Here is a 20,712-nt window from a genome sequence, read left to right as displayed (position 1 = left end):
TAATGATCATTCGAGATTAACAATTTCAGAACATTTTTATTAAACTTGTTCATTCTGAAATACAATATAAAATACAATTCAACAATCTAAAACAGTAGATTACAACAAAAAAGAAAATACAGCCTTTTAAAAGTGCAAAATATTCAATCCTCACTTCAACCCCATCTTCAAATAAAATTTCTCATTAATGTTAATCAAAGATAGTACAATTTCCATCCACTTGCTCCGTGTCTCAGAGGTGGGCTGTGGACACTTCAGAAACCCGTCTACCAATGAAATCATCGTCTCGAATGGAACATTTGTTATTTGAAATAACCGACAATTTTATCACTGGTAGGCAGGTTTGTGAGCTGTCCACGGCCCACCTCCGAGACACAGAGCAAGACGGTAATGCCTTACAATAATGAGCACTAGCGAAGCCCGACTATATACAGTATGAAGACGTGGTTGAAAATGGGAACTCTGATGTCCCACTATATTCGCAGCAACATAAAATCTCTCTCCCACTGCACCCTTCCAATACTCCACAGGAGACTGGGAGATACAATGTGGGTAACCCTTTTCTTATGTGGCCACCGTGAACAGGCAGGTAGTACAGGCAGGTGACGTGTCTGTCTCTCGCTGTACCATCAGGGACCGACACTTCCAGGAATAAAGGAACCAACCATCCATCCATCTATGGCCAAAACAGACAAATATTTTCATATATCATCGTAAGCCACGTCATCACAAGTCTAACAGTAATGTAATCAGGGTTGGTAGCTTCGGCTTTTGTTTTGACACACCCACCACCCAATTAAATGGAATACACCGTGCACACAAGGTATCAGTGATTTGTAATAGTCCGGCAGCCAGGTGGGGTGGGAAATGTGGTATACAGCTCCATCTCAATGAATTAGTGTAAAAGTTCAGCCTTTGTCACTATTGAGGCGTTATGGAAGCCCAGGTTTGCTTTGATAACAGCGTGGCAAGGCTACTTACTGCCAGACTATAAATGGATACACTCACTTACCAGTGTGTCATGTTTATGTTGACAGTGATGGGTAATAGTAACTCAGGGGATGAGGCCTAAGGGAACAACATCACAATTATTAGATTATATTTCACTTTTGGGACATTTGAGTCATTTTAATGTCTACTCTGGCTTTTGTGAGCATCTCAGACAGTTTAAGTTGTTGATTCAGTGCAGTTCATTGTTAACCATCATAGAATCATCAAAAACCCCAAAACCCCCGGTAGGTACCCTCACAAAAAACATGCAGTAATCCTGGTCTCTAAACTGCCTCCCCCTGGCCAGCCTGATGGAGGGGAAAGGAACTGGTTGGAATAACGTGTTCCTTCCACGCGCTACTCCAATCCAATCACCACATTCCGTGGTACAAACCCACAAGCTGGGCATAGGAGGGGCTAGAGGCCCTAAAAAAAAAAACTAGGCTTTAAAATAAAGGTTGAAATGACATCGGTGAGCAGATTTCTGAACTGTTCAGAGCCTTCCTCTGAGAAACTGGATTAGAACACTGCCATTGTTTTGATTTACTCAACCTCAAATGGAAGGCTTAATTTGTCTGGTGTGGCATGTTTGTGCCTTAAATTAGTTTTATCGATGTTCTGTTGGTCAGCTGCATGGGAACCTTATTGGACAGATCAATGAAAACAAGACAGATAAATTAATTAGTGGTCGACAAGCTGAGGGACTTACAGGAGCCACTGGGACGAGGCGTTCGCAGCGGAGGTCTGTGCTGCTGTGACATCGCCGTCTACAAGGAAAAGTACATGATTATTGTAGAGGAAAAAAAACAAAGCGAAAAACGACATCATGACAAACGATACAATATAAAATTACACTTTTATCAACCACTTGAACCCCCAGCAGTAGATCTGCTCCGTATTTTGGTGAATCAAATAGTGTAGTGAAATCAGAGCGTTCCAAATGCACACTTCAGGTCCGTTTTATCAGTGGTAATGAATTCGCAGCTCAACAAAAGCAAATTGATCCTGACAGAGGACAATTTCACGATACATTAAAATCTCTACGATTGTGAGCAGTTTTTATCTCTAGGATTGTGGGCAGTTTTTAACCAGGATCAACGATAACAGCTATTATTGGCCAGACTAGTAGATTTCTCAACCATTTCCACCTGGTTAGCATCGGACTCACTTTGCTTGCCAAACCTTTTATCTAGAGACATTGATGGGACCCAAACAAGTGAAAATAACCCACAAGCTGTGAGCGTGCATTTCCTCAGAAAACTACAAATAATGGTCTGATGCTGCATTCACACGGGCAGATGTTTGTATCTTTTGTAGCAGGTGCAAACGCCAGATTTGCTTTGTAGCTTCACTTCGCTGGCTTCCATTGACAATGAATGGTGGACTGCATCTTTGTATCTGCCCGTGTGAACGCAGCAGACGTGGACAATCACTGCAAAGCTTGTCATGTCCAAAACTATTACTTTTCAGGAAGGGGGAAAAAAAACCTGAGTTTCAATGGATTTAGTCACAAGCCATTTAAAATAGAAATAATGATAAAGTAGGGCAGTACAGAGTGAAAACTCGCCCTCGCTGTGTGGTTGCAGCCAATAGCAGTCGTTTCCGGTTGCTTTTCGGGACCAGAAGTTCGAATATGGCGGATTTGAATTATCGCCGAAAAAAGGGCTTCAAAAGGGGGTCTGTAGAAACCAATGGGTCACGTCAGCGTTCCCATTGTCCATATTTTTTGATATACACAGGTTAAATGTTAATGGCATTTAATTTTATTGTTTGTGTTGGCACCGTTTGTTTTACATCACCATTACATCACCTAATCAACATGAGTTAGACTTTAATATATTAGCGCCCCTCACTTCACACGGGTGTGATTCTTTTTTACAGTCTACACCTTTAGGCCAGAAGTCGCCGCTCTCATCTCTTCCTGCATTTTCTGCTTTATGTGCGTGTCGCCATTAACTGTCCGGCACAGCATCAGCCACCAGCTCAGTTCTGCCTTTTTGCTCCGTAAATATTATGTTAAATTAAATTTCCTAATAAACTCACGTACGTGTCACAATGCATCCAATAATCAATTAATCTTCCCACCTTTACATTCTTTCCAGCGCTGGTGGGTCCGTAGCCCATGGACGGTTTTGCAGATCTTGCCGCAAACGCATACATGCAAGCCCATGTTTGTCATTGGGTCTGTCGGTACTGCACATTTTGAGGGGGGGGGGGAAATAAATTCAAAGGCATTACACTCCCAAGTAATTAAACAGTCACAAGGTGATGCTTCCGATCTTCCAATTTTATCTTCCTGTCAATTTCAAGACAGGGGTGGGGAGTTCCAGACAAAGGAACACCCAGGGGGCCAGGCTGGTTCCGGCGTGCCGCCCCGCGTCCGAAACGGTTGAAAAATGACATTTACCGTGTGGCGGTCCTTCTACTGTACGCTCTACTGTACTGACACACCCGAAAGCATCATATATACAGTTAATACGTGCGTGTGTGCTCGTTAGGTTTCGCACAGGTGGTGAAAAACCACCATGCTGTTATCGTGCCTCTCTAGGGCCAAATGAAGACACACCTGCAGCAGCTGCAGCGGTGGGGATGGAGGCGCTCTGCAGCTCCTGGAGGAGGCCCTTCATGAAGGACAGGTAGACGTCAGGGGAGTAGGACGTCAGGCTGTCACACAGCCACTGGAAGGCCCACTCGTTGTCCTGCAAGCCGGGTGGGAGAGAAAACCAGGGATATTATAGTTCAGACAGTGGTTCTGAAACCTTGTCGTGCCAAGGACCCCCAAATTGATGTGTATTGATGTTAACTACTTTAAGCTGGGGAGTGGGGACTCCACCGAACCCCGGCGCTTTTTGAGTTGTGCAGCCACTCCAATGCACAGCAATGTGTGTCCCTATGTCCGTCTGGGGTACAGACAAGTGACTGTTGAGCTTAACACTAATTGTGTGTGCGTGTGTGTGTGTGTTCACCGTGTTGGGAATCAATTGAGCTGATCTACCACAACTGAACTGGCTTAACACTAATTGTGCGTGCTGATCTGTCAGTGTTTTGTGCAGGCAGTAACTAGTGGGAGCCAATAGAAGGGGCGGAGACATGTGAATACTCTGGGTGGTTGAAGACCAAGCGTGTTGTGGCATTCTGGTTCATTTGGAGAGGCCGCCAGTAAGGACTGAGTTACAGTAGTCACGTTTTAATATGACCGCTACCTTGAAGGTGTTGACAACCGGGATTGCTGGCACCAATCCGTGCTGGATACGCATGGCCAGAGCCTCGGTCATCATCAGCAGCAAGCCTTGGCGTGGATACGTGGCCTGTGACAGAATTTCAGTCAACACACTTTTCATTATGATACATATAACGAATACAAAATACATTTAGTAAATAAAAACGAAAAAATAACTGAAAAACAAGTCAAAACCCATGTGTAAAATGTACATACCACGAGGGCTACTGGGACGCAGACGTTGTCCATGAGCAGTCCCTTACTCAGTTCGTGCCTGGTTATCATCCTCGCATCCTAAACACCAGGGTTGGAGAAAAATATATAATACGCGTTAAACAATGATGCATGATTATGTATTATTTAACGTGGGAATGGACAATTAATCGAATATGCATCTAAATACATTTTAGAACCAACAACACCTATAACCGAATAAGAGAAGCAAAGTCTTTCTATAAATGCATTTTCTCTTATACAATCAATTGAATCATAAAACGTCAACCAAAAATGTCTCCCCCCTTTTCCGCTCCCTCAAATGGCTCCCAGTTGCTGCTCGCACAGAGTACAACACACTGATGCTGGCCTACAAAGCAACCAAAGGTATGGCAACCCCATATCTTCAAAGTCTGATCCAACCCATCACAAATGTGAAGGTCATCATATTTGGAAAAGCATCTATGGCTGTTTTAGTGCAAAACAAATGCTTGCAATGGATTCATAATCATGAAAAACCCCTAGTTTGACCCTTCCTATTTGCAGGAAAAATACACATTTTCATTCTGCTTTAATTAGTGTGTTGTTAATGGTACCCCAACTTTCAGCAGCTGTCACAAAGTGAAGAAAGTTAAGTGTAAGCATTTATTTTGCAGATTTACCACAAATTCCGCTAACATTCCCTAATTCTTTAGAATGATGCAAGTTGGGAACAATGCCCGTTACATCCTGTTAAGCAAGTGGCAGGTGTGGGGAATTTGCCAAATCAAGCCTATCTGACTGACTTCGACGGCAGGCACTGCACTCCCTCAGGTCGTCTGTCATGCATGACAAATGTGTAGTTTGGCAGTTGAGCGGTTCTCGAGATACGTACATGCAAAAGATGCATAGGTTTGTACAGAGATAAGATGTACCTGTAGGTACTGGGGGGTGGGTTTCTCCAGGGGGACAGGTGTGTCACGGGGCGTGTTCAGCATGCTGAGTAGAGCCTCCCAACAGCTGGACTGGAAGATCAAATGACACATCAAAAAACACATTAGCAGCAAGATTACACACAGCAATAATGACATTCATCATAACATAAATTTTGTTTTAGAAGAAACTGTTTTAGAAGACATTTGTGGCAAAAGTCTGATGCACACCTCAGAAGGCTAGTGACAGGTGCGTAGGGCAAAAGAACCCTAGTGTGCGGGACCCTCTTTGTTTTTCAAAGATACCCTTTTTAAAGAAGACAATGGGCCTGATTCATTAAAAAGAAATACGCCACCGTTGCACTGTGGCGGAAACAGATATCGTATTTATCCGTCCGATCAAGCTACGTTGAGATGACGTGTTATTCAGAGAAGCTGGTGTAATCACTTCATTTATGCGGATCGCTGAGTGTATCCTTTCCGCATTTTCCCCAAGCGATTCGCCTGTTGTCGCCTGGTTAGTTGGAACATCCACGCCCATTCTACACCATATAAGGCAACAGGAAATCTCGAAATACGTCATCATAGCCGGCACAGAGGATTCCCAAACTTTAAATTCTATACAACAGCGCGATGAGCTTGTAGAGTAGTTAATTTTGACAGGAGGTTATCTGCACGGACAGATCTTCAAGCAAACAGCGCGAGTTATATGTATAAAAATAATTATAAACGAAACTTGCCAACTTGGCACGCATTGCTTCACTCGATCCTTAAATGTCAGAGTTAACTGATATGTTACAGTTACTTTCACATAATGAGAAAGAAGTTAATTTGTACTGTTCACCACACGACCAAATGCTATATACAACTCGGCAATGATACTGATGAATGCACTGCAGGGTTATAAAAAAAGAAAGAACACTCGCCTGCAGAAGTAAAATAGATATCCGATGTATCAGATGTAAATTCATTTCATGATGTCGTCATATTAAAATGATTCGCGGGACACGGCAAACTTGATTCATCTCATGATGAGATCAATGTAGTAGCCTACAGCATATAGCCTACACAGCTACAACGTTGCCCATATTATAATTAATTAAGGTGAGCTGGCTTAAAACTGACTGGCCAAATTGCACGCACTGATGCCATAATGTGGATTTATAGCCCTCGTCGTGACTGCTGTCTGTCTGTCAGACCGGCATGTCTGTGAACCATAGAATGCCATAGATAGACCATATAACAGTCGGGCCGGGCCGTGTTCTGTCCTTGCCGGGCTCACCGCGCCGTTATATTAATTTTCCAATGTAAATTTCACCCAGATTGGACTCTGTTCAGCGGCCGCATGCTGCTGTCCGCCCCACACACACACACACACACACCGACAGTCAGAGAACTGACTCACTAAATAACACTAACACACACTAAACAATGTTGGATTCGTACAGTGCAGAATGCAGATAAGTGTAGGCCTATGTTCTTATTATAATTGTGAGTTTGTTTTATAACATGCAGCGTGAGTCCACGTGAATCTACAAGCTCACAACACGTTGCACTGCGAGTAGCCTAGAGAAGGCTGTCAAGTGAGCAGCGCAATCGCGCATGCTATAGAAATATCCTAATAAATAAATAAAAATGTGTCGCTTGCAGGGGCAGTTTCCTTATGGGACTTGCCTCTAGAATGCATGCATAGGCATACAAGTGCAAGTTTTATATATCATTTTTTTATGTGCTGAACAATGTTATAGGGTCGGGACACATGCCTACATATTTTATCTGTGATTTGGGAACTATTTATTGATTCAGCATGAAGACTAAAGCCTTCTGAATATATCCGTAAATTCGTCCGCCACCTAAAGAGGTCCCGTGGGATTTTACGGAGTTTCCGACCAACCTACGTGAGCGTCAAGTTCACGGCCATTTCCATGAATTCCAAATTAATGTGGGAAATCCACGTAAATGCCTTTCCGCTAGCTTCACGTCATTATATCAGCGTAAACGCGTTGAAGAATCAGGCCCTTTGTCTTTAACTCATGACTCATGTATAGTATTGTATATGTCATTTCAAACCAACACACATGACGCATGTATAGTATTGTATATCATTATATGTCATAATTTCAAACCAACACACAGACCGCCATGTGGCGTTTTCAGTTATACGATAGAGGGCACTCTTCCACAACCCGTGACTTTCAAAGAAACATACAATAGGATTAATAAAATAAACGGAAACATTGGTGGTGACAATGTTTTTCTGCAGATGAAAGTAGTCTTCCTTTGAGATATTTGGCAATTACATCATTGTAGAACAAAATATTCTGTGAGTCTTTAAAGATTAAAAAAAAAAAAAAAGCTCAAAAACACTGGCAGTAAATGATTCAATAGACTCACATCACTGTATATGGCCTTTTGGATGTCCATGACCCTGAGGGAAAGCCCCACCAAGCGGGTATGCAGCTGCGGCTCCGCACCTAGGGAAGAGTGACAGAAGTCAGTGTGCTTCTCAAAGTGGGCTCTGGGGACCCCTCCAGGGGTCCTTGAGGAGTTTCCTGGGGGTCGCCAGCAAACTTCATACACCGCATAGGCTTATAGCAGGGGTATTCAATTAGATTAGGCCGGGGGCCACAACTGTAGAATGATTGTGTGTGGGGGGCCGCACAGTGTGCGCGCGAAGCGCGGAAATTTGTGGGTTCTCAAAATGCTTTTTGTGCTCAAACACGAAGATTTATGTATATTTCCGCACAGTAATGAGCAGGGTAATATGTCGATACAGGTATATGCCACCTTAGAATAGATGTAGGCCTAGACCTATTTGACAGTGCATAAACAGCATTGCTTTGACATTAACGACCATCAGCTGGACGGACACACACACACACACACACACACACACACACACACACACACACACACACACACACATTGCATAGAGCAGTGATTCCAAAGTGGGGTTCGGGGTCCGGGGACCCCCAGGGTCCTTGAGGCAGTTCCAGGGGGTCCCCAGGGAAATGGTTTGGAACCAAATGGACCCTTATGGGTCTGTAACTCTGAGAGTGTACAAATGGAACCAAATGGACCATAACAGGGTTTATTATTGTGATAATTATGGATTCCATTTTCGCAACTTTTCAGGACTAGAAAGCCTGCCGTTTCTATTAGCTTGGATTCTCCATTGATGTCACTGTTGGGTGGGTTTCTGAACTGCCCACAGCCCTCCTATGTGACACAGACCGAGTAGAAAAAAACGTGTCATTTTATCATGATTATTAGTGAGGACCTATTATATGAAGATAGGTTGAAAAGTGGTCCTTTAATGATTACCGTTATTATGGTAATCTCACAATTAATATCGCACACACCATACCTGTAACTTTTATTAGCCCTATTATTATTCTCACAAAAAAAAACGAAAAAAAAAAAAAACATTTTTTTTTTTTTTTTTTCAAAATTCTTCCAGGGGCCACAAGGGGGCGCTCCGCGGGCCACATGCGCAATTGAATATCCCTGGCTTATAGTGTCTCTAAATCAATTACCATTTGTCCTATTTGAAAACACATCTACAAATTCGCAACGCGCCGTGACATTGTGAGCTTGTAGATCTGTGCCAAAGCAATTTGTTTTATTTTAAAGGTTTTATGACATTCATTTTCATTTATTTGTTTTTCTTTTAGGTTTTATGACCTCAATTACACCCAAAAACCTGAACATTCAGTGGATTTTCTGTGGTCTGAAGTTTTCTTTGGGGTTTGGAAGCCTTTTGAGCTACAATGAAAACAGGCAACACAGTGAAAACAGTGACATCTGCTGGCAAATCCCATTGACATATATGGGATTTGCAGGCTCTTAAATCACAAACTGCTGGCAAATCAGAGCACCCGTTTGAGCCAGAAAACCCCAGATCACAGAAAATCTACTGAATGTTAAAAGTTCATGTTGTTTGGGTGCAATTGAGATTAGAAAACCTTAAAAAAAAAAAAAAATCCAAAACCTTTTTTTTAATGTCACAATCCCTTTAACAAATCTTAACAGGGGTCCCTGGCACAAAATATTTTGTCAGGATTCACCACAAACATGGGGATGGATTCACTATACTATTATGCCACCAAAATGTGGAAGTCCCTACCACCACCCATCAAAAACTGACTCCCTACGCTCCTTCAAAACCACCATAAAAGAGCATCCGAACTCAGAGCCCTGCCAAAAACCATCACAAAGGAGTTGGGCTCGCCCCCTAGTGGCCGGTTTACAATTAATCCAATAAAACTGGGTCAGTAATGTATATGATGGTTGAAACCCCAAATAATTGATTGCTCATTGGATTCTGTTACTATTGGGTAAGCTAAATAAAATAAAAAGTTCTGGAAAGACTGAAAGACTTTCAAAATGAGGTCCACGATGGCTAAAAATGCCTAGGGAATATAAATATATCTAGAAAAGGTTTGAGAACCACTTGTGTAGGTCCATTTAGCTTGAAAAGACAGTCCATTACTGTGGTGGACTGGTGGTGGTGTACGTTTTTTTTTAATGACTTTGTATAAGAGTCTGACCTATAATTTTCTCCCACTTGGCAGTGGCCAGGGTGGCCTGTGTGGGCAGCTCTGCGGTCAGCACGGGTGCAGTGCCGGTCTCCAGGATGTGAAGGTACAGCCGGAAGAAAAACGGCGAGAGGCGGAGGGTGGGGCATCTCCGCGAACTCGTGGAGAACTGGCTTATTGCCTCCGCAAATTCACCGGTCCAGCACATGTACAACGGGATGAGGTCTGTCACTTGCTGAAATCTGCACAACAAGTAGTAAGAACGCTTTACTTTGACGGGGCAATGCACATCAACATGTCATGTAAACATGACGGGTTGAGCAGCAGCTCATTTTACATCCGTAGTCCCCACACATAGAAACACCACTGTAACGTGACAAAAACAGAGAACATAAAAACACCACTGTAGCAACGTGACAAAAGCAGAGAACATACAACTAGGGATCGCAGAGATTATCATTTATTGTGAAATTGTCCTAAATTATACACTAGGATGAATTAGCTTTTGTTGAGCTCCAAATTCAGTACCACTTAAACCCCTCTATACATGATCAAACTGACCTCTAAAGACCACATTTGTATTTGGTACGCTCTTAATTGCACTCTACATAAAATTGACCGGCAAAAATGGCAGATCTGATCGGCTATTTTTGATGAACGCTATTCTCCGTTTGATATTATCAGTGAACCAAGTGAGGTCCAGGGACCCCTACTTTTGTATCAGCAAAAGTAGTTAATATATGACTTAATATAAGTTTGCCATTCAAAAATAGCAGATCTACAAGCAGATACACGCAGCACAAAGTGGCTTAGTCAACAGCAGATTTTCTGCAACAGACATCCTATCCCCTTCCCATATCACCCTTTGCTAAAATAGTTTTAAATTAGATGTAAATGTAAAACCTGGTTAGCTCCTCCGTGGATAAACCAGCACACGACACGACTCGCAGGTAACGATACAACTCCCGGTACCTGAGGACACACATATAACAACTGTTATACAGGCATTCAGCATTAACAGCACACATCATAATTATACAACTGTTAGATTTACAGTCACACACAGATAAGGTTAAAGCAGCACTATGTGGTATGGGCCATCAGTGGCCACTTTGGACACAAACATGGCAGCCAATGAAGTAATGAAGTCTTTTGACTTCATTACCCGAGTCTCAAGCATTTCCAGCAAGGATGCACTGTGATTGGCCTTCACTTTGACTAGTCAAGCCCCAACCTACCCAAGTCTATACCGTCTCCCCTATACATAGTAATACAGTCAAGCCCCAACCTACGTACCCAAGCCTATACCGTCTCCCCTATACATAGTAATACAGTCAAGCCCCAACCTACCCAAGCCTATACCGTCTCCCCTATACATACATAGTAATACAGTCAAGCCCCAACCTACCCAAGCCTATACCTTCTCCCCTATACATAGTAATACAGTCAAGCCCCAACCTACCCAAGCCTATACCGTCTCCCCTATACATAGTAATACAGTCAAGCCCCAACCTACCCAAGCCTATACCGTCTCCCCTATACATACATAGTAATACAGTCAAGCCCCAACCTACCCAAGCCTATACCTTCTCCCCTATACATAGTAATACAGTCAAGCCCCAACCTACCCAAGTCTATACATTTATGGAAGGATTGTTTTCTTTATTGCTTAAGCCATTTGACTTAAGTCATCCCAGGGACTACAGATGAAATTTAGCTTCGGCTAACTCTGGCCCATTTACATTGATGTGAAAACTGACATGTTGATTAATGAGCTTTGTCCCTGTCAAATAAATAATAATTTGACTGCCATTTGGGTGTTTGCCAACCTCTGAGAAATCATAAAATATTCTTCTCCTCAATGATCCACCCACCGAACGCTTTGAAAGACGCCATCTACTTAAGGCCCCTGATGGCATAGTGCCAGTAACTTATGCAATATTACACGAGAGGGTGTGGGTTAACGTGATTATTGCCACGACAGGGATTCGGTCAGGAACGAGACGGAGTAGAGTTCCGCAAGCATCACTGAAGTGGTAATATTGCAATTCTACCACAGTTGCCCTTAAAACTATGAAAATCGCTGAAAAAAAATATATTTTTAATGACAGATGTAGTCACTACGACCACAAATGTCCCAATAAACTAGCTAGCCTAGCCACCGAGTTTGCTAGCGCTCTGGGAGAACAGAGCGGCTGAATTATTTGTTTTGATTAAGTGGTGAACAGTGCTGGTTTAACCACCGGCTAGAAGGTTGTTTCAACCAATCAGATTGCTTCCTCGAAACGACCTGTGGTAGAATTGTTTGCATGTGAGGCTCTCTTATGGCACTCCATGTATGGATTCATGTCTTGCCTGGATGAGTCCCGGAAACGGAATTATTGAAGATACAGTCAATCCTAGGAAGAGCCGTCTCCGGTACTCGTCCAGGCTGCGTAAAACAAGTTTTTATTTTTTTAAAGATATGATGATTTGTATATACTCTATGGAGCTAGCCAGGCTACAATGAACCTGGAATAAAGTTTGAAATGAATAGACTATACCTGTGCTGTGCACGCACGGTCTGTATATACCTGTGGTGTTTCTGCAGGTGCTGTACTCTCAGTAGGATCACAGGCAACTCTTCGTACAGGATTTCCTCTGGCATGAAAATTCTGAGATTCTGGCCCCTCAGCACAGACACAAGGAGCGGGTTGTTCCAATAACGCATCTTCAACCTACAGCATGCAAGCACACACGCATTACTATATAGACCCGTCGGAAAGAATGAGATTATGCAATCGTATAATTCATTGCATGATCAGCCAAATAGTGCAGATTATGTAAAAGTTATTATAATTTTTTGACATATCCACAGCAATAATCGCATCGGGCATATTTTGCAACTTTCCACATATTTCATCGCAAAATCAAAGATTTTAGCCGGTACTTTTCTTGTGGCTCCAACTACTTGAGTCTGTCAACAGACATACACATGCAGAGGATTTAGAAATGCCATTTATTTTCTAATGCGCACTGAATGAAACAATGAACCCACCTCCACATCAGTGCAGGAGGGAGACCGATTTGGACAGTGTAGAAAATATACAGTTTTCCACTGAATTCATGGCCAAAGTCAGCCAGGACCATCTGTTGGTGGACGGCCGTTATGACCCTGGGAACGCACAACACAAAAGACAAGAGCATTAACGACCAATAAAACAATCAGAAGAACAAGAACCCAGTCAGATCAAACAGTTTTCAGTGTGCTCTAGGGTCTCTAGAGCAAAAAACTAATGTCACGACTGAAAGTTTTTAAGCCGTCTCTGGGATTATGGTCCGTTTGGTGGAAACCTTGTCATGTCCAAAATGGTTACTTCAAAGATAAAAAAAAGAAAAGGAAATGTAGCAGATCTACACGCTTCGTGTTTCAAAGTTGTTGATGCTTGTGTTACGCTTTAGCATGCTCAAGTAGGGCGTTAATTTACAGAAAAAGACAACTTATACTAAAAAAATAAAAAAGGTTTCTGCATGACAGCAACGCTTTGTGGAACAGTGCAACAATTGACACAAGATGCAGAATTATGTTTCAGGTATTATCATTCTAATGTATGTTTTCACCATACTGTTCATACAGCCGACCCGATGAAGAAATTGCAGATTGAGGCCAATTAGAAATACAAAACGCCCTGGGCTTTATTTTAAGGATTAGAATTTTAGTATGATGATAACGTGTGCGCGTGTACCTTTCAATCAGCAGTGCTTTGGCTGTAGTTGCACTAGCCTTGGGACAGTTTGAGATCACCGGCCTGCAGAAAGGGAAGGAGAGAGACAGGTAATTACAATATTATCTATTATTAGGGGTCTTGAACTGGGGGTCCGAGACACCTAAGGGGTCTTCAGTTACTATACAGTTGATCTTTGTGTTATAGGAACTTTTCCTTTTTACATTAAGCACTTGAACCATAGCATCACTTTTCTAAGGTAGGTGAACATTAGCCGAAAATAGCCGATCTACAAGACGGAAATCTACACGGCAGATCACTACGCCTCACACTGTGGAGGAGGGGGGGGGGGAGCAGAAGTATTAAGGATTAAAAGGATAAAATACACATCAAGTATAATATTATAGGATTCATCAAAATAAAGTATTACGTTGTCTGTTCCCAGACAGCATTTTTGGTGAAAAACAAAAGGTAGAAACACTTTTGTAATGATGAAAGTAGAGACTCTTGTCACTATATTTAAAATCACCGAATACCAAATATCTCACAGCGTCTCCTCTTTATAGTGGTTGGACTGGAGATGACGTCACTTTTTTGTTATGCCGATTGGCTGAATGGGTTGTCTGTCAACGCTGTACTCCCGCATGTGATTTCAAGGGCGAACGGTTGACCAGGCTACGAAAATTGGGAGATCTAAAGGTCAAAGGTCTTGAGCGATTCTCACAACACTGGCATATTGCCGATGGTAAACGACAGCAAAGAAGTGCCAAAACTGCCAAAAATGGCGGGACCCAAGAGTCATCTTCGCCCCTTCGGGCTTGACCCATAAAAATGTGTCAGCGACTCACAAATGGGTCCTGTGTGTGTACGTGTATGAGTGTTTGTACCCCGCAGGTTGAGTGTGTGCCCAGAAATGCTTGGCCGCTCCCAGCCTCATGACAGCAGCTGCCTTGTCTTCCTGGCCATCAGCTTTATTCAGGAACGTCCAAACACACTCGTACACCGGCGTGTAACTGCAAAAATAAACGACACCATGATTCAAATCCACTGGTGTACTCATTTTAGCTTGTGAGATGAGCCGTTTTGGAATAGCAAACTAAAACTAAGGTTTCTGAAAACCTTCTAATAATCGCAATTATAACTCACGATAACTTAAACTCAAAATTGCAATTCATGACAGCCCTACAATGCTTGCCATGTCAGAAAAAAATTAAAAAGCATACTCACTCATAGATGGTACATGTAGATGGCGTGACAGATTCATGTCTCATGAAGAAGGAGTACTTTTTTGCCAGTTCTACAGTGAAGCTGCCCAACATCACCTCTACACAAACCAGGGAATAAAGCACAACATGCTATAAACACAACAAACATATACTATTAAAATGTTTTAAGTCCCATTATAATTATACATTATAATAATGTGTGATTCCCAAATAACTGAAATCAGTCATGGCGATTGAGATCTTTATCCCAGGGTTTCTCAAAGTGGGTGCCGTGACAAGAATGCTTTAATATGTATTCCGTTATCCATCCACATAAATGTCGCCTCAATCAGGCTAATGATAACAGATACCGTCCATTACCATCAATAGCTCCTGGGCGTCAGGTCTTACCGGGTCGGAGCTCCGGACCGTCGCGGCCCACTTTCACCCCTGGTTGCACGGCTGTACAGCGTGAAAATAAGCTAAGAAAAACCCTACCCCATTTGTGAAACTAGCTGTAAATCTGAAAACCCCTTACTTGTATTGTAACTTGAGCCATTTTAGGCGCAAACCCCTTTTGGTGTTAGCATTACGTTATGCTTTAGATATTTGAAAATAGCAGATCTACAAGCTCATAGTCGAGCTTGTAGGTCTGCCATTTTTGAAAAATCAAAGAACGACTGACATAGAAACAGCTTTTTCAGAAAACTGTCATTTTCAAACAGACATTTTTAGAATCTGATCGTGCTGGGACACAGGGACAGACCCAGCCACATAAGTGGTTGCACCACTCAAAAATATGATTGATATGTGTAACTAGTACTGTAGTGTAAGGGTGTACCGACCTGCTTCTCGGAGGGGAGTGTCCATCTCACACGGGGTGATGCCGAAGTCTCTCAGGAATCCCAGGAGTCTGGCGTCTCTGAGTCCCTTCCAGTAGACGCTCTTCTTGTGACTGTTGCAGTGACAAGCCTCAGTGACCTGCCACATTTCACACTGGAAACACAGACACAAGTGTTCATTTTGACAGCAAAGTTTGTTTAGTCTAGTCAAAGGTTTAGGTCTAGTTTCACTATATCTACAGTTGATTTTGGCGGCTTTGATGGCGTCCTAATGTCTGATTTCACACATTTGCAGAGTCTTGGAACCCCCTCAAGGTAACCAGAGTCCCTGGGGCCTCTCTGGGTACCGAATGGGGCCTGAATCTAAAAATGTCTTCTACATCCTGACAGTTTTCTGAAAAAGCTATGTTTCTATGTCAGTCGTTTTTTTCAAAAATAGCAGACCTACAAGATCGTAGTGCGCAACTCGGTGGTGCGCTATGAGCTTGTAGATCTGCTATTTTTCAATAGCTAAAGCATAACACAATGCTAACACCAAAAGGGAACAACGTTTCCACCCACCTGTGAAGCGAGCTTGTCACAGATATAACAGTAGCACTGCTCACATGTGAGGACATTTCTGCTGATGGGAACCTTTGTCACCTCGTTAGGCCTGAGGACACAAATGTTATGGAAGAGAACGGTTACTCAAGGGTGAGGAGGAGCCAAAGAAAGCTGACATAGGTATTCACGTTAAGCATTATGCTAAATGATTTATAAAACCCATGTTGTGTCGCCTGGAACCGCTGGTACTGTATTCTTTCTGTTTTACCTAGGGCTGTCAAGATTTAAGTTGACGAACGATTAATTGCCAAACAAATAATTGAGATTAACGATTGAATTGTGTTTTTGGCATTGAACACTGGGACATATGAATACAAATTAAATTTCTGTTTGGTTTTTAGGGTTCACAATCACACATCGCACAGGGCGGACATGAAAAATAAATAGTTATCTGATCTAAATAGTTAGCTGATCTTCAAGCTTTACAACTCGTCACGAAAGCTTGTAGATGTGCCATCTGCAAATGTATTTTCAAACTTATGATTATGACTTGCAAAAGAATTATGATCATCTAAAATAATTGCAGATTATGTAACAATTGTGACAGGACTAGCCCAGAGCACCAGGGTTGAGTCTACGCACTGGACGCATGGGGCAGCGCTTCAATTATTAATAATGAAAATAATAATACTCACTGGAAGGGGTAAACGGGACAGTCGTAGCGAGCATGGGGCAGTACTTTAGCACGTTGGGAGAAGGTTATCGTCAGGTCTTCATCCACTACCTTTGGACACTGCTCTGGGACTACACACAGTTACACAGTCATCTCAATGTCTTCTACCCATTTTTCTCCCCTAATTTAGTAATCATCGATGCTGCTATTGTGCATGTTGAAATAACAAGCTTGGAACAGAGCCTTAATTAGTAACATCTGTGAAGGAACACATTTTTCTATGTATAAATTAACTAATTAACTAACAACCACAGGGCAGAAAGGTTACCGTTTTCCTTCTCCACATCCACGTCCACGATGTAGACCGACTGGTCGCCGTAGTTCGTCTCGCCTTCTGAGTCACTGCTTATGACGATCAGCTCTTGTAATTGTTGCTGAACCCGCAGCAACCGCTTTGGTATCGGCTGATTGTTCTGCGCTTGTGGAAGAATCGGCCTTGGTGCCAGCGGTGTCTTCGACTTTGGTGGGTTCGACAGAAGAAAAAAATCACACACGTGTGAACTGAATGGTGCAATTCCCCCCCCCCCACCCTCTCTCTCTCTCTCTCTCTCATTAGAGACACAGCACTACCCCTCCCTCTGTTTCTGGCGCCCTCTACTGGTATAAATCAGTAACATACTCGGGCTCATGTGCACACACAGGTACACAGGTATGTACACGGACATTGCTGGTTGTAGGAGTGGTTGCACCACTCAGAAACACACACGGCAAGGTAAATAATGCAGCCACATAACTATAAAAAATGCAATTCATTATTTTAAAGTCACCAATCCGCTGACACATTATGTCACATGGAGAGTGCTTCCCTGGGTGGTTTATATGTCACATAGAGTGCTACCCAAGGTGGTTGTTGTTTCCGCCACAGATGAGGGGTCCTTGACATGACAAAGTGTGAGAACCACTGATATAGCAACAATGCAAAATACATTTTTCATAACTGTTAGGATTTAGAAGACATTTGTTGAATGGGGCCCTTCAGGACGGATGGACGCTCGCAGACGAGGGTGAGGGATTATACAAAGGGAGATACCCATGACATCACGAGTAGCACCAAATCAGATGGCATGTTGTGAGACTACTGTACATAAAAACCCAATTCAGGCAAGGGGTCGACAATATAACTGGCCCGGATGTACTTTTTTCATGCTCCGGGCCTCCACTAATGCACCAAGCACTGGCCTCTATCTGTGACATAATTTAGTCAGCGGATTAGTGACTTTAAATGGAAGAGATCTTTAACTGTCAACAGACAGACAGACACAATCTCCACCAGGCCAAAGACAATTAGTATAATTTGATAACACCTGTGAATGATATATATATATATATATATACACATCTCTAAATGTTATTCTGAATTGAAAACGGTGGACCCTCTTGTAAACAAGTGTAATGCTTTATGGTGTCATCCACACGCATGCAGTTAACAGTTTTGTATTGAGTTGTGGCCTTAAATATAAAATATTGAAGTGCAGTAAAATGGCCATGCAGTTTAACATTGCAGACTCAAGTCATAACAATGCACGTTACATTTACAGCTTCAAAACCGGTTTGCTATAATGGAAGGGCGCAAAGAAATGTCTTTAAAAACGTCTGAGAACTTGAATAGAAGTTAAAGTTTCTGTAACGTCACGTTGTGTACTATACAACGTAAACAATGTGTAGCACTAGCCTAAATATTTAGGCTACGTTATGTGTAACCTTACGGTCAGAAATAGCCACGGTTCACATTTCCCCTCACTGTAGCCTATATGTCGTCCCCCCCACCCCCCCCTTTTGCTTCCTATATGAATTCCTGTTGTGTTCTTTAACTACATAGAAGTGTCTATTTGTATGTCTCTAAATGTTTTGATGAATTGAACAATGTGCACCCCGTTGTAAACAAGTGTAATGCTTAATTGGGTCGTCCACTCACAGTTAACAGTCTTTGTATTGAGTTTGTGCTTGAAATGTACTGTAATTCTGCAAACTGTTAATAAATATTTCAATCAATCAAACGCGTCATGGCTTATTTGTTATGCCTTTTATTAAATAACGCGGAATGCAGCAGTGCTAATCGTTGTACCAGCACATTTCTAACACCCGTGGCCTACGTGTTGAATACTTTATATTTGAAATCTGAATGTTTATATAAACGTTTTCACTGTAAATGTAGCGATCGCGACGCGTAAATCTGGCTTCAGTTGTGACAGTCATGTTTCAGGGCTAGGTCAGAAACAAACTAAACAAAACTATAAACAGGTAAAAAAAAGTCACTTAAACATCCCTGCAACGGTCTGATGTCTACTGTGTAGCACTGCACTGCAACGACACGCATCCGTGTGCATTAACGTGACAGAATGTCTCGGATTATGAGCATAAATTAAACATTTAAGTATTTACCATGTTCATTTCGGGTTGTTGTTGTTGGCTCATGTTTAGCGCCAGGCAATCAAAGAGGGATCCGGAAGACGGAAGTGACGTTTGTTTTATTCTTCTTCTTCTTCTTCTCTGCGTTTTATGGCGGATCGCAACCAACATAAAGGTGCATACCTCCACCTACTGTACAAGATTGTGCAACATCATGTCAATTTTCTAGTGCTAGTTTGATTGATTGATTGATTGATTGATTGAAATATTTATTAACAGTTTGTAGAATTACAGTACATTTTAAGCACAAACTCAATACAGAGACTGTCAACTGTGAGTGGACGACCCAATTAAGCATTACACTTGTTTACAACAGGGTCCACATTGTTCAATTCATCAAAACATTTAGAGACATACAAATAGACACTTCTATGTAGTCAAAGAACAGAACAGGAATTCATCATGTAGGAGGCAAAAATGCAGTTATTTCCTACTACTCAGGTTTGTAGTGTATAGAAATGTAAACAGTGCCTTCCTCACCATAGCTACACTACACCCTTTCCCTCTGCTCCTAGAATCCCTGACAAATCCCATTCTATCCTGCATCATTAACTTTGTCCTTCAGTTGTGCTCTTTCCTCTATGTACCTTTCACAGTTCAGTAAAACATGCTCAACATTTTCTATTTCCCCACAACTTCCACATTTGTTGCTCTCTGTCTTACCCATGGTAAAAATGGGTGCTGTAACTGTTTAACCCAGTGTGGCCCACCCTTAGCCTTGTAATGAATTGTTCTTCACTTCTATTCTTTTCATTATAGCCTACTCCTTAGTGGCTACTGTCTTTTGTACCTTGTAGTACCCTCGTCCTTTCAGGTCTTCGTCCCACCTTCTCTGCCAAATTTCCATTCCTTTCTTTTTGACCATTGCTTTCCCTTCACCCTTCCCTAGTAACACTCATAATGCTATCTCCTGCTGAGTTGCCCTTTTGGCAAGCTTGTCCGCCCCCTCGTTCCCTGCCAGCCCCTTAGGGTATGTGCTGGAACCCAACAAAACTGAATATGTGTAGTCCTAGTAAGTACTGGTTAATCTCAATAACTAGGTCCTCTCTAACTCTAACTGACTTTTCAGACTGCAGGCTTTTCAACACTGCTAGTGAGTCTGTGCACACCACCACCCGCTCTGGTCCAACCTCCTCCACCCATTGTAACCGAGTGATGATTGCCACCGCCTCAGCTGTATATACTGACAAGTGATCTGGTATCCTCTTTGCTATAGTGACATTGAACTATGGCATATACACTCCTATTCCCACCCTGTGCCAGTTAGACCCGTCTGTGTATTATGTGCAAATAGTTGCTGTACTTCTGTCTGAGGTAAAGGTTGGATTGGGCTCCTATGTCCTCTGCTTGCCAGTCATTTTTATTTTCAATAATGTTCAGGTCCACTTTAACTTCTGGGAACAG

At 42.4% G+C, this 20,712-nt stretch overlaps 1 protein-coding gene across 4 annotated transcripts; it reads right to left on the bottom strand.

The window, feature by feature from the left end:
• Window positions 1–322: 322 nt before the first annotated feature.
• On the bottom strand, window positions 323–19,319 carry LOC308313045 (uncharacterized protein). Of its 4 annotated transcripts, XM_080759921.1 has the most exons (21): window positions 19,282–19,319; window positions 17,168–17,357; window positions 16,862–16,970; window positions 16,185–16,275; window positions 15,627–15,777; window positions 14,804–14,900; window positions 14,464–14,589; window positions 13,598–13,660; window positions 12,910–13,026; window positions 12,446–12,589; window positions 10,776–10,844; window positions 9,885–10,114; window positions 7,729–7,808; window positions 5,338–5,427; window positions 4,427–4,504; window positions 4,194–4,298; window positions 3,557–3,689; window positions 3,076–3,183; window positions 1,700–1,757; window positions 1,013–1,068; window positions 583–676 (listed from the first exon to the last, which is right to left on the bottom strand). In XM_080759921.1, the coding sequence occupies exons 1-20, from the start codon at window positions 19,312–19,314 to the stop codon at window positions 1,026–1,028; spliced, it is 2,115 nt and encodes a 704-aa protein (XP_080616047.1). In that variant the 5' UTR covers window positions 19,315–19,319; the 3' UTR covers window positions 583–676; window positions 1,013–1,025. The 4 variants fall into 4 exon arrangements, with proteins under 4 accessions (XP_080616046.1, XP_080616048.1, XP_080616047.1 ...); XM_080759920.1 differs by lacking the exon at window positions 1,013–1,068 and having other exon boundaries at window positions 323–676; XM_080759923.1 differs by lacking the exon at window positions 3,076–3,183.
• Window positions 19,320–20,712: the final 1,393 nt, after the last annotated feature.

The sequence above is a fragment of the Protomyctophum bolini genome (assembly GCF_963924005.1).
Source record: "Protomyctophum bolini genome assembly, chromosome: 3".
Lineage (NCBI taxonomy): Eukaryota > Metazoa > Chordata > Actinopteri > Myctophiformes > Myctophidae > Protomyctophum > Protomyctophum bolini.
Note: the sequence above shows the minus strand (reverse complement) of the source record. Positions and strands in the feature narration are given on the sequence as shown.

What these genes read in the sequence shown, in the direction of transcription:
- LOC308313045 (XM_080759920.1), bottom strand. Translation starts at nt 19,314, where the DNA reads ATGAGCCAACAACAACAACCCGAAATGAACATG. An exon ending in GTGACAAGCTCGCTTCACAG is followed by an intron (nt 15,778 to 16,184) that starts GTGGGTGGAAAC and finishes CTGTGTTTCCAG; the next exon opens with TGTGAAATGTGGCAGGTCAC. An exon ending in GCCTCGTCCCAGTGGCTCCT is followed by an intron (nt 677 to 1,699) that starts GTAAGTCCCTCA and finishes TTTTGGCCATAG; the next exon opens with ATGGATGGATGGTTGGTTCC.